Source organism: Nipponia nippon, unplaced genomic scaffold, assembly GCF_047370975.1.
Source record: "Nipponia nippon isolate SJK-2023a ecotype South Korea unplaced genomic scaffold, ASM4737097v1 scaffold_1, whole genome shotgun sequence".
Lineage (NCBI taxonomy): Eukaryota > Metazoa > Chordata > Aves > Pelecaniformes > Threskiornithidae > Nipponia > Nipponia nippon.
Genome location: NW_028262290.1, coordinates 139,142,601 through 139,167,698, shown reverse-complemented (window position 1 = coordinate 139,167,698; position 25,098 = coordinate 139,142,601). Strand labels below are relative to the sequence as shown.

The 25,098-nt window shown below is 38.4% G+C and overlaps 1 protein-coding gene across 3 annotated transcripts in view; it reads right to left on the bottom strand.

The window, feature by feature from the left end:
- Window positions 1-3,525: 3,525 nt before the first annotated feature.
- Window positions 3,526-25,098, bottom strand: part of COL28A1 (collagen type XXVIII alpha 1 chain) — an 86,441-nt gene continuing 64,868 nt past the window's right edge. For all 3 annotated transcript variants that reach the window (XM_087774401.1, XM_087774393.1, XM_087774387.1), the window contains 11 exons: window positions 22,002-22,070; window positions 19,851-19,919; window positions 14,163-14,231; window positions 10,979-11,059; window positions 10,853-10,888; window positions 10,628-10,664; window positions 9,774-10,328; window positions 8,377-8,558; window positions 5,980-6,196; window positions 5,338-5,514; window positions 3,526-4,358 (listed from right to left, as the gene is read on the bottom strand). In XM_087774401.1, coding sequence (XP_087630527.1) covers window positions 5,345-5,514; window positions 5,980-6,196; window positions 8,377-8,558; window positions 9,774-10,328; window positions 10,628-10,664; window positions 10,853-10,888; window positions 10,979-11,059; window positions 14,163-14,231; window positions 19,851-19,919; window positions 22,002-22,070 — 1,485 coding nt within the window. In that variant the 3' untranslated portion in view covers window positions 3,526-4,358; window positions 5,338-5,344. The remainder of the gene's footprint in view (window positions 4,359-5,337; window positions 5,515-5,979; window positions 6,197-8,376; window positions 8,559-9,773; window positions 10,329-10,627; window positions 10,665-10,852; window positions 10,889-10,978; window positions 11,060-14,162; window positions 14,232-19,850; window positions 19,920-22,001; window positions 22,071-25,098) is intronic.

Below are 25,098 nucleotides of genomic sequence, written 5' to 3'. Positions count from 1 at the left end.
TTTGTCTGTGTGCTTTCAAAACCTTGATCTGCTGCAGATTCACCTTCAGCAGCAGCTGGAAGAGCTCGGCAACTGGGAAGGTAAAAAGTTAAGTCTGAGGAGACTGAAATGATTACAAAGGACGATTGATAAGAAGCTGCAGGAGGAATAACAGTAGATAATGGGGATGTCAAAAATCTCAGTGCTGGACCTACAGCACCTCATGTGTCAGGAGGCCTTAGAAAAGCTGCTCTACTGTCCCAGCCCACACACCTGCCCATGAAGACTTTGGCCCTTTCACTGAGGGGTGAAGGGAGTTATTTGTTTTGTTTTTAATAAAAGATCTTTTTAAAAAATTCATCAAGTTACCCGTGAGAACTTGCTTTAAACTATGTGCTGTGAGCTGGATGCCTTTGCAAGCTTCAAGAAGGGTGTGCTGTATGTACAGACGGCACTGAAAGAGCTAAGAAAGCAGCTAAGCAAGAAAAGTGCAGGAATGCCGTGATACATCTGTACTGTCCGTAACATTTTTCTTTAAAAAAAGTGGATGCTGGTCTCAGCCATGCTATCAGTAAAGTCTTTTTTTTTTTTCCCCCCCGCCCTGGAATGTCTTTGACAGCAACTTCCAAATGAGGAAACGTAGTAATCAGTTTTCTGAGGATGTTCGAAACTGCAGTGCAGGAAATGTTGCATATCTTCGGTCAATTTAGGGTAACAGAGAGAAAATTTGAAGGTGTAGGAGAAACGGAGGAGTGCAGACAGCAGGACGGTCCATGAACAGGCAGCGTTAATGCAGTCTGAATGGGCCCTAGGGACAGACAGCGACTGAACTGGGTTAAGGCAGAAGATGAATTCAATTTGATAGCTGTTAGCAAGAGACTGGTAGAGTTTCTCAAAGTGAAAAGCTGCTGCTGTTCTATGATGAACAGGTGGGATGCTATTTTCTTGTTACTTTTCCGAGTCTTTTTCTGAATTGTTAGAAGCAAAGATGTCAGAAAAAGAATTCACCTTATAAGGGTCAGTTCTGTAGAAAAGAAAAGCCTGTGTTATTCTCAACCATTTTTAGCTTTTATGGTTTATAGCATTTGGCCTGGTCTAGCAGAAGATTTAAGAATTTCATGATTAAACTATTCTTGCTTTTAAAATGTGCCTGTGATGTAAAGAAAGGGTTGGTTTGTTTGCCAGTGGAAACCGTAATGCTTTCAGTTAGTAATGCTGTTTTATGATTTTACGCAACTCGAGAATAAAGCAGTGGACATTTTGCAAGAGGTGCCCTCTCCTGGTTTATTGACCCATGACGCCCTTGAGGATGCAGAGCTGGGCGAGGAGACACAGGAGCCAACGCTGCCAGTCAGTGCTTGATGCAGATTTAGAGAAGAGTTGTCCTTTCAGCAGGGACTTAGGAGCTTATTCATGGTTTACTAAGTATCAGAGCATACATTCAGAGTTTGCAGTCTGGGGATTCACAGAAAGACCTGAATAGAAAAGGATGCTTATTTCAGGATAATCTGATTTGATTTGAACAGCATACAACTTTTAGAAAACCTTTATAGCCTTTACTTTTGCTTCTTTGCTACAAAAGTCAATTCTACATGAAAGTGGAAAAGTGGAAAGTGACCTTCTGGATGACACTGGTTTAACTGCATTAAGAAGATACCTTGTATGCATGTTAGAGTAACTGCTGCTTTTTTTGGCATTGCTACGTAACAAACGGTGTCGCTATTTGTACTTACTAAGGTTTGTCAGCTTTACCAGAAAGTTTTGCACTAAACATTATAGAAGATACAACAAATTGAAAACCTGTAACTTACGTCTTCACATTTATTCTCAAATTCATTACCCCCAGTATTTGTTAGACACGCCGTATCTCTTTGGAGATCTGGAGCTGAACCCAACAGCTAACCCCAGCCCTGAAGCAACTGCCCCGGCACAGAAGATTAGAACAAGTTTGAAAGATCCTGCAAATTCCTGGACTTCCTTGCAATTCCAGTGGGCTTTGCTGCTGTGGGTTTCCAGGAGCAGCTAAACCTAAAACATTCCTGGTAGGTGAGAAATGAAGTGGATCCCACACTCAGAGGTTTTTTACAGCTATCCATAAGGTAATCTACAGTAGAGTTTAACTGTGCAAATTTTTCATCTTTTCTAGATGAAAAGATCTTTTCTCTGTATCTTCATCTGGATATACTTGCTTGCCTAGATCAGCGCGATGAATCATTTCTGCGGAAGTGTAGGATGTCACAGTCACCGTTACTGACTCCAGGCTGCTATGGGGTGAGGGTCCTTTTGGGATGGGGGGGATGCTGGTGATTTTTTCTTTTCTTCAGATGATTTTTAATTCTTTTGAGGGTCCTATTTTGTGCTAATCTTTTTCTTAAAAATGTTTGCACTGCTTCCTTGTTTTAATATTTCTTACATTGCCCTTGTCATCTCACTGAAATGACGATCCTTGTGACTGATCGAACTGACTCGATGATCCTTGTGGATCCCTTCCAACTCAGGACATTCTAGGATTCTATGAAATGAATTCTGAATACTGGATTTGAGGCCTAGCCTAGAAAAAAAGTCTCTTAATATATCTTTCAAGTTTGACAATATGTTAACATTATATTTTAGTATGTTTTAAGCTTTGAATCTACTGTTTCCAGCCAATTTGAAAGCATCGTTGTGGCTATCCCTCTTGCTCTTCTTTTTCCCTAAACTTTGTGTTTATTCCTCTCTTGTTTTGGACATCTGTTCACTATTAAAGGTCTCCAGCGCATTGATGTTCTTGGTATGATGGCAATGGCTTTACTACTGAACAGTAGTTTGATTCTTTCCATGGTCTTTTTGCGCCACTAGTAGGCAGTTTGTTTGCTTGAAACCTTTTATTTGACCTTTTATTTTATTTGCTGCTTATGTCCAGCTTTATATGTAGCTGATTTTATTTATCACAAGAGTCCATCTATATCATTTGTTGTACACTTTGAAGCAATTTATTCTTCTGATGCAAAAAACCCTAACAGACTTATTAAAAGTTGTGTCAAAGTTTACTTTCTGATTTTTTTTCTGTGAAAGGAAACTAGTTCTTGATTTCAACAGCTTGACTTTTGTTCTACACCATTGAGTCCCTTCATTTTCAGGATATCACAGGACACGTAGTACAAGGCAACGTCCTTGAGTTTTAGTGTTCCATGTCACGCAGAAATTAATTGTGCCCTCAGGTTTTTTTTGAGTGATCATCATATTACTTCTGAGTATAATACGAGCAGGATGTTTTTTTGGGGCTGCTGTGAGTTTTTTCTTTTCTAATTTGAAACTTGCTAACAAGGCTAGATTTTTGGAAAAAAACCCCAAACTTTTAAACTGTACTTCAAGCACATCTTTCCATAGAATTAGGTTTGCATCCCATCTGCTGTAAACAAGTTCATTTTGCATGGTACATGCTATCATTTGGTTCCATGGTGGGGGGGAACTGTGCAAGCAATTGTTTAAACATATCAAGAATGGTCCATGCTGCCTGTGTAGATACTAGTCTTTTGTTTGCAAAGAAATAACAATGCATGACTCTTTATCAGGTATTGCTTTCCATTTTAATCACATGCTCATCATTTTCAGTTTTAACGATATGTTCATATAGGATTATGGCTAAAAGTAGAAAGAATATAAGTAAACATTTAAGCATCTTTCAGTGCTTTTCCCTTTTTTAATTTAATAGCATATATTAGAGTGAAATAACTTTTTTTTTTTAACACAGAGGCCCTGAGAAATTGAAAAGTACTGACTAGTCTAAAGGACATGAAGAATCCTGTTTTTAGTGTAATCCTGACTGAAAGTCCTACCTTTATAATTGAAAAGATTATATTGATGTTAATCCAAATGTGCTTTAATGGGGGGACCCCCCCCCTCTAATTGCCTATAGCTGCTGGTATTTACATTCCAAAGAGGTACTCTAATTAATGGAAATCTTAATTTATGTCTCTAAATGCTGTATTAAGAGCGCTAATTTCAGGAACCACTTGCTCTTGTTTAAAACTAGAGCATATTTTATTCTTCCACGAGACTAAGAGACCTCTGTCATAAATGCTGTGTAAATACTTTTGACATTTTAATCCTAAAAATAGAATCTTACCATTGCCACATGTAGTAGTAACAAGTTAATATAAATTTGGAGGGAAAAGGTATGTTCCTGTGTGTGTGTATGCGTGATTGTAAGTTATTGCTATGGTGTTGCAGATATACGTTATACAGGAATCTAGTTAATGTGAATACCATAGTGGGGAAAGCAGTAGAGCGTGGTAGTAATATATTCACGTTAACACATCATTTTGGATTCTTCTCAGTCAGTTCTTCCTCAATACACATGAACTTCCAGCTTTAAAATCTCCAAACAGCAGTCATTTCTAGAAGAAATAAGGAATTGTTTAATTTTCCTGAAATGTTTAGAAAAACACATGCTGCAGTTCAATAGAATTTTCCTGTACTGAAAGATGAAATAGAGTATTTAATACAATTTATTGGGGATGAGCTTTATGGCTTTTGTAAAGGAAGTTATGCATTACTGATAAGCAACCTCTCTGAAGTCCATGCCTCACTCACTAGCCACGTGGACCTAAGGCAGTCAGTACAGTCTGCTTGGATTTCCAAAATGTAAGGTCCCTCCCCAAAGGAAAGTTATACTGGTTTGAGAGGGACAGTCTTCTAATTTGTAAAGAATAAATTTGAAAAGAATAAAACAAAGGAAAGGGGATAAATGGTCAGTGGGAAGAAGTCACTGGAGGAGGTATGCTATGGTCTGTCCTACTCAATATAATTGTAAGTGATCTAGGGAAGGGTGTAAAAAGTGAGGTGACAAAGTTGGTGACAATACTGTGTTTCCCTGAAGCAGTAAAGAAAAGGGGTGACTGCAAGCAATTGCAGAAGGACCTTGTGATATTGACTGCATAGGCTGTGAGTGGAAAAGGAAAACTGAGTTTTGATAAATGTGAAATAACATCCAAGGAGAAAAGCGATCATAAATTCACATATAAGATGATGGGTTCTCAGCTGATCCTATAGATGAAGTCTTAGAATGATGATCTATGAAAATATCACCTCCTCTCTCAGTAATGGACAAAAAATCAAATACAATGTTAGAAACTGTAAGATAAGGAATAGAGAACAAAGTAGAAAAACCCACTGTGACACTGTATAAATCCACGACTACCAAGTGCATTTCTGGTTCCACAATCTCAAAAAGGTTCAGACAAACATATCAAGGTTGATCAAAGGTATAAAAGATGATATAATATGTATGTATAGGATGTGAGACATTTAAATACACTAAATCTTTGAGGCGTGGAAAAGAGGTGATTGAAGGAGGACCTGATGGAGACAACTTACTTATCCATCAATCAATGCAGGTTTCTCGACATTCTTTTTCTGTTTCAAATCTATTGTTGGTACCATTACAGCCTCCGTACCAGAACTGGCCACAAGAATTGCCATTCTTGTCATAATACCATTTCACCACGTAGTCCCAACAATCCCCTTGTTTCATAGGTTCCAAGCACCTTGGATCTGAAAGTATATTGGTAAAAGTTAGCTTGGATTCTGGGGATAAGTTACGTTATCCTAGAAGTGCCTCCTTCAGTAACAACAGCACCCCTTTTTTTTTTGTAACGCCTGGGAATATATATGCCTCTCTCAAATTTGTAGCCAAATTCCATTTCTATTAATGAGTTACCTGAACAGGCCTAAACAAATACAGGATTAGTTTGAAATGAGACTGCCGAAATCCTGATGTAAGAACCAAGCTGCTATTTAAATACATAAGCACACAATTAGTATGCAAGGGTTGTTTGTCATCTAGGTTTCAAAATCTGGCCCTCACTGTGTGTGATGTCTGTAGACAGAGCACCCAGAAAAACAAAAGGTGATAAAAATCTAGTAAGTATATTGGGGGAGGGAGTGGGGTTTGCTTGTTTGTTTTTTTTTTGTTGCAGACTTGCTACCCAATATCTGAGGACAGTATTTATTACTTACCTTTTAGGGTTGTTGCTACCTGTGTTTGCAACCTGGTTAGGTGGTGATCTTCAGTAGCAGTTACATTGAACAAAGGATTGACAACTGGACTCTGAGGTCTGATTTCAGATATGTCATAACGCGGGAGAAATCTCAGTTCTCTGTGTGCAGAGGTGGTCGCAGTGTGATCCTGAGCAGGTGGCAGCGGCTCAGTATATCTGGTCTGTGGTGGACTAAGCTGCAAAAGGAGTCAAAATCTTATAACTTAGAATTCTGTCTGGGCTCAGATGCCAAGAGAAAAAAATGAGAGAATTATGTAGGAAACTTTTGCTAAATAATGTGTGAAAAAATACCATTAACAGCAGGTGGGTTCAGACCTCTTTCTACTGATTACTCAGTACGTGATCATAATTTTCTGACTCTGAGAACTGAATGAAAAGGCAAAGTGATGCCTTCGATTTAGTCACTAAGCTGAATTCATTCCATTGAAGCAAAATTTCAGTCACCACTTAGCCTGTAATATAAACAAAACAAAAAATGGAAGGAACTCTGGGGTAAATCAGTGTTTCTTAACATCTAGTACACTCATGGAGAATGATCTGACATCTTCAGTCTGTCAAGAAATGGAAAATGGCAGGCAGGAGGAACAGGGCACTTGTTATTGATAGAAAAACACATGTACATGACGCTCCTCCAAAGATCTTTTTAGATGTGGCATCCCTTGAGTAAAGCAAAAATTTCCAAAACTTGTGTTATGGGAACCACATCCTATTAATAAGATTGTCTCATAGATGTGTCCTTGTCTGTATCAAGCCAAGTGACAAATCGCCCATTGTCCTGTTTCTAGCTAACAGCCAGTTGCTAATCATTAGAATTTTAGAGTTCACCTCGATAGAATTGTTAAGAAGTCAACCCTGCTCTTCAACTTAAGACTATTACATAAAAATTTGCCTCTCTAGGGTTCTAGTATATTCAGGAAGATTTGCAAGGATCTTAGTGCAGTATAATACAAATGACTGCATTAATCCCACATGTTGATTACTTACTGAGAACAGGAAGGAATTTGACACTCTTCAGTATCTTCCCATTTACAGGCCACTACTGACACACTCAGTCAGTTTAAGAAAACTCTTCAGAGTCACCGGGACTCTGAAAACTGAAGTCTAGGTGAAATGTAAATGTGGAGACAATTAATCCAGTCCTCTGCATATTGTATTTCTTCTCCAGGTCGACAAAAAGGCTGCGTTTATTTCTGACAGTAATTCAATAGTTTTGAAGATTTAACTATAACCATGGCCAGCCAGAACCAAGTGTATGAGCATCTAATCACTTAGAACTAATCCTATCTGTGATCCTTATCACACGCTTTATAAATCCAGGTTTACATTTGTTTTTCTTAATGATACAGAATGTCAAAATTGACCCTCAGTGTCACACATATCTGTCTGGAGGTGTTACAAGCCCCAAACCTAAATCAATCACACCTACTGAGGGAACTCTTACTGAAAGAAATTAAACTGAATTTTGAATGTGAACTATTTAATTATTAATGATATTACATAAACAATAGTCCAAAGGATTAATATTGGCTAATCCATTGACTCCTCCACAGTAAGTCAGTAATATTTAATTAGCTCCAATCTGTATTCAGTTCACTTAATATTTAAATGCTAGTATCATGGTCCACTATATCCAGTCCATGCAGCTACAGGGGTTTATACATCAAATATTTCAATAGTTTATTCAACTGGTTACAGGGCCAAGCAACACTCGGTTTTTATCATCAGCTATTTTTAGGCAAAGCAATAAAAACATCCTAGAGAGTTAGTGCTGATATACTGTGAAGTTGACAAATATCCTACTCTGATACTAAGACAGTGGCTGAAAAAGACCAAAGACCTAATAAGGGAACTAAGGTGATACACATTAATTTAAAGCTGGAGAACAAAGAGTTAACATGAAAGAGGAGTCCTAGAAGTACAGCCTCATGTGGAAAGCAAAACAATACTGAAGGCTTAATAACATCTGGAAAGTGCTGACCACCACAAGAAGCATTGTACTAACAATCAGCTTGCACATAAATAAATGCCTTATACACTACATACCTGCCTCAATAGAGATGTATCTGTAAGATCTCTAACTCACTTCTAAGATGAATAACAACTACAAAAAATATGAGAACTGTTGGCATTTATTGCAACTAAGGAACAGTATTACCCTCTTTCTTCTGTAAGCTTCTGTTCTCAACAATTAAGTTCACTCTAACTTTAAAAGTTTTGTTCAAATCTTTTGGTCTAGACAAATGACACATTATTTGCATATTAAAAGACTGGTGAATGGTGAAATAAAGAGTATTTGAATTCAAATAAAGACACACATCTTTTAAAAACATTTGATAACTGTTACTTCTTTACTTACTGGGTAACTGATTCCTTCTGTAGGGAGCGTATCTGAAGTAGTCACTTTAGGTAACTGGCTGTTGGTATCTTCACTAGCAATTTCAGATTCTGGACTTGGAGACAGAGATAAAACATTATCTTTCCTGGTGTAGACTTCAGACACATTCTCACAGATTTTTGTGATCAGTTTATTTTCAAGAGCTGAAAAAATTAACAAAATGATGAAATTTATTAAGAGTAATCAAGAAAAGTCATAACAATTCACCACAAGCTTTTAATGCAGTATTAACCCTAAATCTTGAGCGATAGTGACTTGTGAAAGACTGTCTTCTAAAGTTATGTCAAAATGCAAATGAGAAGTAATAAAGTAATGCACTCTCTGAATTATTTGATTTCAAGGCCCTTTTGTTCTTTTAAGAAGAAACAGATAAAAATAACAAGTCCCTTTTTTAAGCAGAAGTCATAGCTCAACGGTGAAGAAAAAAAAAAACAGAGTGAAGGAAAGAAAGCATTTACATGTAAGAAGGAAAAAGAAAAACCGGGCGACACATTCTACTTATTTGCTCAAAAAAATTCAGCGACTGAGAATACTTTTATGTTGAATGCTGGAGCCTGAGTCAGAGCCCTAAATTTAATACTGTCTGGGACCAGAACCTTAGCTTGGACTCTCTTCTCACTGTTAATGCCTCAAATTCAGACTTGACTCCATCCACAGGCTCAGCATAGCAAAATAAGTTTATGCTCAGGAAAAATATACTTTATAGAGCTAGTCTGCGGTTAGTCTGGATCAATGTACTTTTTTTTTCATGGGTCATTATAGGTTTTCTCTGGATTTTCTCCTGATTCCAGCTGTGGCAACAGGATTTTTTCAAGCCACAGTTTGAAATATACAATGTATTATTAGGCCCCATTCCCTTGTGTGTTGCTCCACCACTTTTCCCCTAGGATCAGGATGAAAGCATAGGTTTCACTATGGCTTTCAGAAAAAAACCCAAAAGAGTGCTTCTAAGAGATGGTGGAGGGACTCCAAGACTGACAAGAGCCACATGAAATAGCGAAAGAGACAGAGATGTTGCATCAAGGTGGAAGGAAATCTGCACCTCTCTGGGATGAAACCATGGCCAAGCACAAAAGGACTGTGAGGGAAGGCTGATGCAAGCTCTCGCAAAAGAGGAGTGCCCCAAAGAAGGCCTTGGCTCAGAAAACTGATGTTCATGGTGTTTTATTGTTTCTGCAAGAGGTAAAAATTTGGCAAAGGTTTCATTTGGCCAAAGAAGAAGAGAAACAGAAGAAAGCTGCATCCAAAAGAGAAACATAAACTGCCATTCAGCAGGCTCCTTTGCCTTGCTATGGGAAAGGCTGAACTATCTTATGTGCTTATTTCAAGTTTCCTCTTACGAAAATAGTTTCTTTTACCTGAAAGCGTCATGAAGTCATCTATCTGGTAAACATGTTCTTCATCAGGGTCTGTTGCAACGAGCTGCATTTCTTTCAGAAAATCATCATAATGAGGATCAGTGCTTTGAACGACCCCAATGACAAATATCTCAATATTCGTAGCATGGGCCTCTCTTACTACAGTGTCCAGTTGTACTTTATCACGAGCGTCTGCTTGTCCATCTGTTATTACAACAGCCACTTTTCTTACTGCCGGGCGTGCTGCCCGAAATAACTGAATGGCTTCTTGGATAGCAGAAGCGGTGTACGTGCCTTCTCCTAAGTAGGGCATTTTATCAACAGCTGATTTCAGGTATTCTTTGCTTGTGTATTGCTTCAGAGAAGACACCAACTCCACTTTATGGCTGAAGTTGATAATGCCAAAGCGGGTTGTAGCGTGGTTGGCCGATACCTTGTCAATGACTGTTTTCATAAACGTTTTGATAATATTGAAGTTATCCGGTCCAACACTTTCTGAACTGTCAGTGACAAATACTAGTTCCAGTGGTGTTACTCTACATCTGATACCACAACCTAGAAGAATAACCATTTCAGACGTTTTATGAGAAACCACCTTCATAAAAGTTGAACTCATATATCAGATTTACACCCAGTTAAAGCTCAATTAATTAATTAATTAATAGTTACTGATACTGATAAATAGAAACAGAGATGGACCAAATTACTTCCAGTATAGCTCTGGCAACATAGTCAGCATTGTTTTCACGTCAATGGAATCCTTACACAAAAACATGCAGAGGACAAATCCATTCAGTCAATATAAATTCAGTGTGTTTTATTACAACTATTTTTTTCCATACTGGAATGCTTACCACATATTTCATTGATAAGTCTGATAACTTCTTCTCTCTGAAAAAAAGAGTATTAATTAATTTGCTGTGTGTTCTAGTTTTAAGAATGTTGAAATCTATTTATTTATTTACAAAAATGCAGGCAATGCAATGCCCCATAAACAACCTTGTGTAATATCACATAACCTTTAAATATTTTCCCAAAACAAACTCCTATTTTTTAAATTAATTCACGTACATACTTACCGAAAGACCAGGTTCACCTTTTCTTCCCCAAATTCCCTGAAAACATGTAGAGTGACATAATTAACAAAAGCCAAATTTGTCTAATTTCTGTTGTGTAAAATTAAATAATATGAAAATGTGTTTTACCTTTGGTCCTGGAGGTCCTGGGTCTCCAATCTCTCCTTTGGTACCTTTGCTCCCTGGATCACCTTTATCTCCATAGTCTCCCTAATTTAAAACAACCGGATTAAACAGTCATTAAACTCCAGTTTTGTTGATAGTCAGAGCTGGAGTTATGGTTCAATAAGCTTTTAAAATAAATTTTCTGATGATTTTTTTTTTGTGTGTGGCTGGTTTATCTTGTATGTATTATGAAGACAACATTGCAAAGCAGGCTCTCAGATAAAGCAAGATGGACAGTAAAAACATCTTTAAGAAATTTCTATGAAAAATTACCTTAATTCAGGAATGAGGGGTAAAGACATCTTTATGCAAAGATATATATAAGAGACTATATCATTTTTTACTCTTCTTTGATTTTCTTGAACTCTAAAACAATGTTTATACTGGACCTATGTTAATTCAGACCTATGGAGAGACGTAACTGCCTCAGATCAGCCCATGTACTGAAACTCACATCAGCTTTGTCTAGAACCCACACAAAAAACTGGGAGCTTGCAAAGAACAGAGGAAAAGGCATGCTTGGACTGTTACATCCATTGGAAAATATGCAGTTTCACGTTCAGAAGCAAGTCTACACATTTTTCCTCAAGTGACTAGACCTTTTAATTTCCAAAAAGAGAAAGGGTTCAACATTATGGTATTTCAAGAGACAGTTTTCACAAAATGCAGGTATGAAATATACTATCAAAAGATTCAGGTTCTACATTAGACATTTCTTCAAGAAGGAGATTGTGCAGGACAGTTTTTTTACTTCTCCCTGGAAGTTACTGACCACATTACATTTCACTTGAAACTTTAAAGCTTAGAAATTTATCTAGATACTGTCCATTATGATATTATTCCTCATTATTACTGTGCTGGTTTTGGCTGGGGTAGAGTTAATTTTCTTCGTAGTAGCTAGTATGGGGCTATGTTTTGGATTTGTGCTGGAAGCAGTGTTGGTAATACAGGGATGTTTTCATTACGGCTGAGCAGTGCTTACACGGAGTCAAGGCCTTTTCTGCTCCTCATGTTGCCCCGCCAGTGAGTAGGCTGGGGTGCAAAAAAAAGTTGGGAGGGGACACAGCTGACCCCAACTGACAGAAGGGCTGTTCCATACCATATGACGTCATGCTCAGCAATAAAACTAGGGGAAGGTTGGCTGGGGGGCTGTTGCTTGGGGACGGGCTGGGTATCGGTTGGTTGGTGGTGAGCAACTGTTTTAATTTGCATCACTTGTCTTTCTTGGGTTTTATTTCTCTCTCTTCATTATTTTTCTTTTCATTATAACTTATTATTATAACTTCTTCTTCTTCTCCTTCTTCTTCTTCTTCTATTTCAATTATTAAACTGTTCTTATTTCAACCCACGAGTTTTCTCACTTTTACCATTGCAATTCTCTTCCCTCCCATCCTGCTCAGGGGGGCAGTGAGCGAGCAGCTGTGTGGTGCTTAGCTGCCAGCTGGGGTTAAGCCACGACGATTACTCAGCCAACGGAGTCACACAGATACCTCCTGTATTACATCGCACGCTGTTTGCCGTGGTGATTGCTATCAATTTTAAGAAACCCTTTTGACTCTCTCAGTCTGATTCTGATCTTATTCAAACTGGTATAAACCTGAAAATTGTAGACAGCTCCTCCACAGCATTAAGAAAACCAGTCTCCACTAAGTAAGTTTTTGGGAGACAGTTTCTCATCCATTTCACAAAATCATAATATCCAGCAAAGGATATTACTTTCCCTTACCTGTCCATGAATTGAATCTAACCTCATCAAAGTTAATGTCAGCATAAGGGAGAGCAAATATGATCTACTGACTGCGGTGGTGCTGCTACTGTCCTACACATAAATATACTAAAACCTGATCTCTTTGGTATTGGCACTTACATGAAATTCCTACTGAACTAAACCATTCCTTTTCATGTGTGACAAGTTTGCCATATTAATAGTAAAGAGAAAAAAATTGTGAGTATTTGGGGAGATTTACACTGGTATATGAAGATTAGTCAAGATACAAGATAAATATGAAGAACAGTGAAAATACTGCAATTATTATTACAGTATGTAGCATTTGGCATCTGAGAGAAAATTTGAATCTGTGTGAAAGAGCTTGATATTCACTGTTGCATAAAAGTTCCAAGCTGTAGCAGAAGCCTGATAACACAGAAGTCTGAGACAGTGCTACATAATGTGAGCTAGTATAGACCATAGTACCACGAACATCATTAGCGCAGGCAACACATGGCTGGGGCTCTGAATGGGTACTGCCTGCCTCAGGTGACTACAGAGGGGACTGAACTCTTACTTGGGTAACTTAAAGTTAGGGAGCCTGATCATCTCTGCTCTCCCACAAAGATTGCCATGGGTTTTTTTCTCAGGCTTTCCAGACAGAGCCTTCACAATAAATTCAATATTTCAGCTATGTTGTAATTATTGCAGAGGGTCTGCCCAGCTGGCCCAGACATATTCTGTGAATTAAAGGTGGTGTAAATCATGCATTTACATCAATGCTCATTCCGCCTGGGCACACTGTTCTTGCTTGTGTATGCACATAGTTGGTCTGCCCATCCACATTGACCAGGACCCTTGGTTTCCTTTGGCTAGGCTGCTCCCATCAGAAGCTGCACATCTGAAAATCACTGATAAATGGACAAAGTATTTAAATTCCCTTTGTGCAAAATTTGTTAGATGGGAATAGGCACGTGTAGGAAATTCTTACAATTTTTATATCAAGCAGGAAGTTGTTCAGCAAGGAAAGATTCAAGCTTGGGCTTCAATTATTGTAAAAAAAATGAGTCAAATCAAACAAATCCCTTAAAAGACATTAGTCAAAAAGCAATTCTTTTTTTTGTCAAAGCCTGGCAGATAAAAGGACGTTTTGTAATACCTGAAAAATATCTAAGATACCTGAATACATAATTTGACTAATATTATTCTCTTGCTAACAGGTATGAATTCATTCTAGATCTTACTTCAGAGCCTGATCCTTAATGACAATTAGGATTTTCCCAGGCTCCAAAGCTGACAATAAGTAATAGGCACTTACCTTGCTAGCTATACAAGGCAATGTCTTTGCCTTCTGTTTATCTTCAAAGACCTGTCACACCAAATAACCAATAAAGGAAGAAAAAATTACCTTTTTTTCCTCACTGCAAACCTAGGATTTACCTTTGGTCCAGGAAGGCCAATTCCTATTGATCCCTTTAATCCAGGAAAACCTTTATCTCCTTTTTCTCCCTGAACAGAATATGGAAAGTAAGTTTACTGAAAATTAAAGTAAAATCTATGCTGTATCTATTCACTTTATAACATTCTGCATCACAGAGAAAGCCAGATATTTGTATTATGAAATGAAGCACATAATTTTCAAGAGAAAAGTGGTCTGAAGCTGGAGAAATAAGCATTGGGTATGATTCAGAATACACATGAAGCCTTTATAAAGTATATAATGAAGAATTTATTCCTGATTAATTAAATGAAATAGGGTCATTTCACTGAAACAGATGAAAGTCAAAAGTAACCTCACTGAGGCTCAGTCAGTTATTCATCCAGTCTACAAGCAGTAAAACGAGGTCCAACACAAAGGTTCTCTAGAAATACACACACACAATCTCTGCAGGGTTGACTTAGTTTTTCTCATCTGAAGTAAATAAAAAGACATGTCTACTTTTCACAATGTGGAAAGCAGAACATCTTTCTGCTAATACTTCAAAAGACAGTATCAGTCCAGCTACAAAGTTCAAATTTGTCTAGAATGATTGTTACACACGCCCTGCTCCATGCACGCAGACTTGAAAAGCATAGTCATGCTAGCAGTGTGGGCATACAACATGTTATAAAACACAGCTGTTATAAAATATGTACAGAAAATTCTTCACAGCATCTGGCTTCCAGAAACTTTCCTGCTTTATTTAATAGGGTAACACAAACATTTTTTTCAGATCAACTGCTGTATACATTGTAAACACAGCTAGAGGTGATTATGTTCTGTGGTGCATAAATATTTCACCATAGTTGACATTACATACATAATTCACATAACAGCAGTGTCCGGTGCAGGTACCAAAACCAGCTCCAGAGCATGTCAATGAGATCAGGAGCAGTCGTCACCTGTATCAAACCTAGCCCATGAGATGCAAGTACAAGGGGAGTTAGTTTTATTTTTCAGTCAAGAGCTCTCAGACTGTCTCACTAAAGCATCTTTTACTGATACTTGTATAGCTGCTCACAAATGGGTCTAAAGGGGTTATATTGCTCACAATGGGCAGAGAAATACAAAAATGTTTCCAAATTTATCAAGACTCCACCCTTCTCCAAAGGCACACTAGTGCAGAAGGACTGACCACTGACCATTCCTGCTGTGCTGGATAGGGGCTTATGGGTGTCTGCAGGCGGAGAAGCAGCTGCACAGGGCAGAGGCAAGTCAACCTCCTCTTCCTTGTACTCAAGGCTCCTGACTCCCATGAGTTGGGAGTTCACCAGGAGTTAGACAATGAGATGCAGCTCCTAGAAGAGGCAGTATACTATGATTCATGGTCCATGGATGGTTTTCCCTGTCCAAATTCCAGATTTGACCGAGATCCTACTGAGATGGGAGCTCCTGCTTGCACACGGGTGTGTTGTGATCTTGCCCCATGCTAGGCAAAGGCACTCACTGCACCCCACCATTCACATCTGCACTGGAGCACTGCCTTTACAGCCCTGCCCTGTGGGAGCCTCTTGGTTCACTAGTCTGTCCTGGTTTCAGCTGGGATAGAGTTAATTTTCTTCCTAGTAGCTGGCATAGTGCTGTGTTTAGGATTTAGGATGAGAATAATGTCGATAACGCGCTGATGTTTTAGTTGTTGCTGAGTAGTGCTTACACAAGCCAAGGACTTTTCAGCTTCCCATGCTCTGCCAGGTGCACAAGAAGCTGGAAGGGGGTACAGCCAGGACAGCTGACCCAGACTGGCCAAAGGGCTATTTCATACCGTGTGACATCATGCTCAGTTTATAAGCTGGGGGGAGTTGGCCGGGGGCAGCGATCACTGCTCAGGGCCTGGCTGGGGATCGATCAGCAGGTGGTGAGCAATTGCATTGTGTATCACTTGTTTTGTGTATTCTTTTATCATTATTATTATTATTACTATTATTATTTTTTTTTCCCTTCCTCCGCTGTCATATTAAACTGTTTTCATCTCAACCCATGGGTTTTACTTTTTTTTCGCCAATTCTCTCCCCCATCCCACTGAGGGAGGGGAGGGTGAGCAAGCGGCTGTGTGGTGCTTAGTTGCTGACTGGGGTTGAACCACAACATAGTCCTAACTTGGGGAGGTAAAATGCTCTGCTCATCACCGGGGCTATCACTGACCTGCTAACCAGCAGCCTCTTGCCTCTGTAGCAGAACGTCTCCCCTTCCCTTCCCCTCCAATTTCTTACAGCAGCAAAAAAACCTATTAGTTAGACTCTGGAGACTGGAAAAGAAACTATGATGCACCAAATTACATAGCTGATTCACTAGGGAAAAAAAAAAAAGAATTTCCTGCAATATTCCTAAGGCAATGGGATGCACAAGGCAATTTATTTTGTGCTGTTGTAGGAATGCACAGTGACTATTTAAGCTAATTTACTTTAAGTCACTTTTTAGCAGGATTGTGCTTCCTGGGTCCTTCATGTAGGTTATTAATGCAAATGGCTTTTAAACACAGTGAAACAGTGTGCTAGCTTGTTTCCGTGTTTGCTGGCCAGCACTGGGACTGACTATCCTTCCTGACTAGGGTCATCACACAGCTTCCTGACTAACACCTTTGCAGATCTGCAGAGCACATATGTATGAACCAGAATTAGGATACGCTGTGCATTCCAGTGGTCCTTCACTATTAATAAATGTCAGATCCGACAAAACTATAGGTTTATTGTTGCCATTTGTTACAGCCCATTTGACATTGTTAGGATGGTGTTCATGCAATGAAAACTGAATGAGACCTACTGTTCTAAAAAAAATCATACCTGTACAGCTGACATTTCACACAGGCACACATGAGTTTTATCCTTTAAAACGTCAACTGCAGAACCAAATCCTGCTTCCTCCACTTGTGCAATCAATCAACATAAGAAAGATTTCTCATAGATACCATAACTGAACATTTAGCAAAACCCAAGAAGTATGCTGTATTAATTTAAAAATATTTATTGCTTTGCCAGTTCAATCCACATACGTAATTAAATTCAAACTTAACCATCAGTCTTATCATAAAAAACAAAGTGGTATGCGTGTAAAAATGCAGACCCTTGGATCCCTGACCCTAATATCCTGCTAGATTACTGATCAATAAGCAGACTTGTATGTAAAAATGTCATTCTATGAACTGAGTGCAGATCTGACAATGTCTAGACTGTGGTTTTGAAAGGAAACCAAGCATAAAAAAAGAAGACCTGTGAATGTAGCTATCAACATAAAGTTACTTGAAAACCATCTCATTTTTGACATTCCGTTCTTACCATATGCAGACTGAGCTCTATGTATATATAAAAAAAAAAACCAAACTTGGAGTGATATTGATAGTTCAAATGCAGGAGTATAATAGCTTTAAGCTGATGAAGAGTGGCCAAAAAGAATGAAGCTTGACATGGCTGTGAAGAGACAAAAGGACAGAAGAGACAGAGAGAAGCTCAACAAGCATCAGCATATGGAGGAAACAGGTACTACAGGACCAAGACAGTTGCCAAAGTTGTTCAGAAAGAAGTTGTTCCAAGGAATTATATAAAAATAATCATAATTTTAAAAAGCGATTGTTAAGGGAAGAAAATTTAAATCACAAGACTGTACCTACACAACTCATGGAATGCTATAGAAACAACACCAGCTGAGTTTGATCCACCACATCATTACAGTTTTGGTTTCCAACCCAAAGACAAAGACTTTCCATAGCCAGAGCACATGTTACTTTCCTACATCCCTAAATTCCACATCCTTAGGTTACAAACATGCCTTCATCCGACAGTGTGTGTCAGTGGCCCGTGTTCTTCCACTGGAAAACTTCCATGATGAAATGGAGTTCTCTATACTTCTAAAATATGCTTTAGATATTTATTCATAGCAGTGCCAACATAATATCCAAAACTCCGTGTGTATCTATATAGAGATAGATAGATAGATAGACAGACAGACAGATAGATGTGTATGTACACACTGGGAATATTTTGACTAACCTTTATCTTTTTTCAGGAACAGAAAAAATATTATATAATCTGTACATTTTTTCATGTATCATCAGATACATCATGTATCATCAGATGCATTTGATTGCTGAAACAGTTCTGTTCAGAATGGCAATTGCGCTTTTATAAATAACCTCACATACCCATAGAATTAACAAAGATATATCCCAAGTATTAGATTCTGGAAACACATCAGAAATGTCTATTAAAGCCAGGCAGGAAATAGTTTTCCTATACCATAAAGCCACACAGAGATGGCAGAATTTTTTCTATTTTCCACAAGAACAGAGAAAAGAGCCTTCAGAGATTCAGCAAACAAAGGAAGACAAGAAAAGAAAATAAGAAGTTCCTTATGCCCTCACATTAAAACACCTAATAGCTTTGTGGTTACTGATAACAGCTAATATAGAAGAAAACTGCAAACAGATCAGAACTAAAGGTCTAGACAGTCATGACTCTAACTGTGTAGAGATCTCTCTCTAGGAAAGTCCTGAGATAAGATAGATCAGAATCTGTTAAAGAGAGTTATACAATAAGGAGAAAAGAAAGAACACAGTAAAGTATGTTTTTGTGCTATGAAACACCTCGCAGTGAAAAAAGGAAGGGCTCTCTGCAGTATAAAAAGGGAAATGATTGAACATGAATAGAAAAATAGAAGACATTGAAGCTGGAATCAGAGCAAGTACTGAACAAAACAAATTCAGAAGGAATCAGTGGTTTTCTGGTAAGGCTCATATGAAGTAATTCCATGCTGAACCAAAGAAAGGTTCTCTGAAACATTTTGCCAACAAGGTACATTTTAATGATTTTTTTGTTTGTTTCAGCATGTCACTATTTTCCAACGAAAACCTATTTTGTCAATGAATTCCCTGGTGGCTTTAGTGTCTACAGCCCACCGCAGTATAGAAAGGCATCTTTCCTAACCCAGCTGAAACAGTGCCCCTCTTACTGAATCATTGATGGTTTGATAACCTAGTGTTGGAGAGCTGAGCCCAATCCTCCTGATCCAGGGAAATATTCAGTCACATGCTCAACTTTAAGCACACTGATTTAAGAGGAGAAACTTGGGTTGTTCTCCACTAGAGCCTCCAATTTTAATAATTTTCTTCCACACATTTATGACAAGGCAATTTATTAACTTTGAATGTTCAGAATATGTTACCATGTTTGTGTTTCTCCTTATAAGGAGAGAAGTTGTGGTTACGGCTGGAACTGGGTGAGTAAAAACCTGATGAAGAGTATGTGGGAGACTGGCTACTTTCTTCTATATTCCTATATGTGGTGTTTGACTTATTTTGACATGGTAGATCTGTTACTGTCTTTTACAAGGGCATTCAGAGAAAACCCTGGATGTTTTCTTCGGAGCACCCTTTAAATCTAAGTCAATCAGTAAGATGTGGCAGAGATGAGACTTTTTTCCCAGGTTAAATGTATTTATAATGACAAGAATAATAGGAGAGCAATTGGGTACCACCAATACTGAAAACTCAACAGTTAAATTAAATATTACACACCTTATGAACAAGAAACTTAAATATACAATGAATACTTGCAGGAGCTCACTGACTCAGTGGCAAAGAGAAAAACAGACAATGAATCTCCTTAAGAGAGAGTTTTGAGAAGAAACTGGACAGATATCACATTAAACTGGATTACCTTGCTTCCTTGTATGCTGTCGCCAGGGGGGCCAGGTGGACCAGGCATGCCTTTCTGTCCCATAATACCCTATAACAGTCAGTGGGGCACAACAAGAAGAATTAGGATGTAAACTCTATTCCTGGTAACACTAAGGAAGTCATCTCAAAGCCACTGCAAGCAAAAAGTAAAACCATGTCAAAGACTCTAGTCCTGATTCTTCCTTGGTTTATGCTTTCTCACTGTGGGCCTTAGTAATTATCCTTAGCAAATTCCCAGGAAAGCAAAGGAACAATTAAACTGAAAATATTTAAAGAATAAAATTTGCCCATGACACAGTGTGGTATTTTCCCCAGGTTTTCCCGCATAGAAACCAAGAGAAACCACCTTTATACAACAGCTTTGTGCAATCACTCCACACAACGGAGGCACAACAGTAGAGGCGCAAAGGACCAGAGCAATAAAACCCAGCACGAGTAAATCTGCCAGGCATGTTAGCTATTTCCTGTGCACCATGAATATATGCTAAGGCCCTGTGGTGCCACAGTCTCTGGGAGCACCAGTCATTCAGAAAATCGTAAGTGGGAGGGGAAGAGAGAAAATCTGAAGCAGAACCTGCTGATTTGTGTCGATACAGTCAAAGCCAGGTAAAGCCCAGGAGGCAGGCTAATCTAACATTTCAAAGTGACAAAGTGAAGCATATCCCTTTGATTACATCAAAACTAAATGTTTGTTTTTCTTTTTTTTTCTTTATTTTTAGTTGAAAAAAGCTTTTGAAATTTGACCAAGCTTCATAAAAGTTTCTGTAGAGTTCACGTTGGATTATTGATTACTGTCTCATAATAAATAATCACCATGCTCCAATACAGTAAATGGAATTCATTCAGTGGTACGTGAACTACCTACATTTTGCATATGTTGAATACTTAGAAAGAAGTATATCAAAACTTAATCATTATTAAATAGAAATATATAGCTCTAAATATTTAACTTCTAGATATTAGTGATGTTTGAAAAGTCATCATTCTCATCTGTGTAGACAAAAAATTTGCCACAAACTTTGACAGAATCTCTTGCGAAAAACACTTAATCTATATATTTATAAGCAGGGATTCACACAAAATGTTCTGCTAAATAGCTTATCTCAAGAACTAGATGCTACGACCAGGTCCTCACCCTGGAATACAAAATATTGTTTCCCCGCAGAGAACACATTTTTTCATTCTCAAAGGTTTTGCGGAAGCAGCACATAGTGTCACACACTTGTAGGATTTTGGTCCAAACTTTTTTTAAACAGTCTGTGTCTGTATGATTTACCAAGGTACTGAAATTGCTGCAGCTTTCAGAAAGCAAGGCAAAGTCAGACGTACATCCTGAGAAAATACTAATGCTCTGTTGCTCATTGCATTTCTGTAACAAGTTGGTAATAGCACTGTTTCTCCATTCAGATACTAGTTTATTCAAGATGGCAGTGTAGAGTTCTGTTAATCTCTGCTAAGGAAATCACAGAAAAAGTTACAAAGGCATATCTATTTTTAACTTAAGTTAAAGTGGAGAAATATACACAATGTTTCTCCTCATTGCCTTTGTAAAAATACTTGATGGATACCCCTATAATAAACAAATCCAGGCATGCATTGAATTTCTTTTCTTACCAATATGTCTTTTTTGAATTACAAATCACTTTAGTGGAGGGAGGAAAAAATTTCCCAGATGTTGCATGCTTGCTGCTTATGGAATTAACTTTTTGTTAAAACCTAATGGTTTTACTAAAGAAATTAATTGGATTCAATTTCATTGAGCAAAAATTGCAAGCATAAAATTCACATTTAACATATTTTCCACCACAAAAGAATCTCTTGGAAACAGAATAGATACAAACAGAAGAAATGCATCATTTAACTAATTTATCAGCCTCATAGTTCTGTTCAATTTCCAGCTATAATCTCATGAAGTTTAGCTGCAAACACCATTTTCATCCCGTTAGTATTCCTTCCTAATCTGGTTGGTAGAAGTGTATGGTCAGTGGCCATGTTTTTATTCTTGATTTCTCCTGCAGTTGCACCAATGTAAATCAATAACTGATGAAGATATTTTGGTGTCTGAGTGATCAGAGTCTGGCAGCCAGCATCACAAAAGAGCACAAAACCTTCAACATGGCATTGTACCAACCTGGGGACCAACTGTTCCACTTCCCCGTGGCCCTGGGGGCCCAGGATAGCCTCTCATTCCACGGTCTCCCTGAAAATAGTCACAGAAATGTCAGTAATTTATCACCTATTAACTGTTACATCTTTCATCCACTTACAAAGCAGTCAGTGAAACTACTGAGTTGAAAAAACAAAACAAACACATGTTACATACCTAAACATTTGCTTTATAGATAGATATCTTAAAAAGCCCCAAATGCAGGCACCCACATTATTTAAGCTCTAGGTGAAGAACCTTATTCCCCAAGCAAAGGTCCATGTGATCAAAATCACCAGCAAAGTTAGGACTCCAATTTGCAAACTTATCAGCTACAGAAGAATAAGAAAGCAAACTCATTTGGAAACACCACCATTTTTCCATCACATTCTGCAGAGGCTTACCAGGATGGACAGGGGACACAACAGTAATCATGCCCTTTACTGACACTGTGCTTGTTCTGAAACTAGCGATATTTAATTTCCAGAACTGTCACACTCATGTATTTATGAAAAATAAATGAATTTTAATAGCATTGATATAGAAGAACAAAAAGAACATTCCTTTCTTTATTTTCTTAAAAAGCCTTAATGCATCCATGTTTAGCTTGGTTTCTTAAGGAAATGAGGCTTAAGTGATACTCTGCCTGTATTTCTGCTTGTCTGTGTTAGTCCTCTTTTTTATCCCAGTATATTTTGAACTCATCAGTTGATTTCAGCCAAATTCATCAGAAATGTAGAGACCTTGAGCATATTCATTTTCGACAGTTTTGGTGATAACTGGAGGCTGGGTAAAGGACAGTGATTCAGTTTATGCTTTTAGTGGGTAAAAAAACACCAGAGGGGGCTGATCCCTTAACCAGCAGGCAGACAGAAGGCAGCAGATGGCTGGCCAGGGGGAACATGGGTAACGCTGAGCCTGGTGCTGCCCATCGTGCTGCAGACAAGCCCAGCAAAGAAGATGGGGGTCAGGGGACATTACTGGTAGGGGGAAGGCATGGGGACATAAGAGGCAGTTTTGTTTTCCTCAGTCCGTAATTGTACAAATGAGGGAACAGGCACACGTTCAGCACATGATCACTAGAAAACTCCCATCAGTTTGAAAAAAAAAAATCTATAACTGATAAGGTATAGATGCAGAAAATTCTGAATCAGGTTTAGCAAGTGTCCCTAAACCTATGCCTGTGTAGGCAAGTGCAAAAGAAAGAAATGTTCTGATAAGCTATTGATCATCCAATATATTAACAACAGAGCCAAGAAGAAATTGTATTTCTTGACAAAATAAAAAAATCATTATAAAAACTCTTCATTGTATCTGTTTTTTCACTTGGAAAAGCTGTAGAAATGGCTGTGCCTGCAGAGGGAGCATTCTAACTAGGAGAGAGCTGCAAGTATGAATCACACAAATCACAGACGATACTTGAGTTGTGGCAGGTGAAAAGAAACAACATATCAAACTGATTAAAAAGGAAGGAAACAAAAGTATAGAATCTTTTACTGACTTCCTTCACTTTTGGGGAGGAATGTGGGCAGTCATTATAACAACTGCTTTTAGATACAGTGCCCAAGGTTCAATCTTTAGTGAGAGATCACTCGACTCTGGTTTTTGTATATGGCTATGATACTCTCATGCTAAGTCCCGACATATGTGCTATGTATGTAAATATATTAGGGCCCAAACTATACTCAGGTTTGATGGATTTGGAGAGGTGGGAACTCTGAATCCAAAGGCTAAGGCTTAGATTGAGCTTATAATGCTTTCCTCCTTGATGTAACATTTGGCTTCTGAATTTATTTCCAGTTCCTCTTTTTTACAAAGCACTGGAGACAGTCCAATTTGAGTCAGGACATAGGCATGGTACATGGATGCTCTTAGCTTTAAATGGGTGTGTCAAGCTGATGATTGGGTTAAACTGATTGCCATGTTCAGTCGGGAGGAAATTTCTCCCCCAGATTTGATCAGAGAGAGGAGTTTGTTGTTTTTGTCGAGTCTGGTTTGGAAAAGGGAACTAAAGAGAGAGCTACTCTCTTTAGTAGTATTCTTTTTCAGATGACCTGAGGCTTTTATATCACACCTTCCCTGCTAACGCAAAGAGGCAAGATATTGGCAATGCCCTTGAACTTTTTTTTTTTTCCAAATTCTAGCTATAAACTTTTAAAGATTACAATCTTAAGTACTTAAAGACTGTAGCACTTAGGTCTGGTACATGGTGCTGGGAAATGCCCCTCTGCAGTGGGATGAATGGTTGATATTCCCGATCTTTTAAAACATGCCCAGTTTCTCAAGTCCTCCTGCAATGCCTTTTCTTACAATTAGCTTGAGATTGTTATATTACTAGGAAATACTGAAAGTCTAGGCAAATGTAGTCATCTTCCTATTTAGTACCATCTATTATCAAGGGAATAATTTTTGGTCCTCAATGTTCCCGCAAACCATAATACAACCTGAAGCTGTTTGTAGGACAACTCTTTATGGGCAGAAGTTGGGCAGAGCGGCCAAAGCTTTCCCTGCCCAAGCCTCACTCTGAAAACTGCCAGAGGTGCCAGAGCTAAGAGGTGGATACATAGATAAGACTTTGCATTATAAGGTTTTTTTAGGAGATCCTGGGCTGCTGTGGCCTGTGAAACAGCCTGTAAGCCACTGTGATGGAAGCTGAATGGGAGGTTACCAAACAAGTAAATGATTCCTTATGGTCCAGTATCCAATATACCTACAACCTGCTCTTAGACCAGCTCTGATCAAAAAGAGCATAAGGGTGACTTGAAGGCATCTGCTGCTTCCTCCCGTGGGTAGCACATTCTTACACAGGGTCGTTGCAGGTGAAGGACTGAATTTTAGCTTCACATGCTTAGTTAATACCAGATGTCTCACTGAAAAGCTCTTTTGTAGAGCTTTATAGTAATCCTCACAGTTTCTGTATTTCTTGGCTTAGAGAAAGTCTTTTATTTTGCTTTATGAGTTGCGAAGTGGAGCAGTTCTTTTTTCTAAGGTGTGACACTAAACTGTCCTCCGGGGAATTAATTTCAAAAAGGATTAGTACTGTTCTTTGATGAGGTCTAATTTATTTCCTGTATTGTGCTTG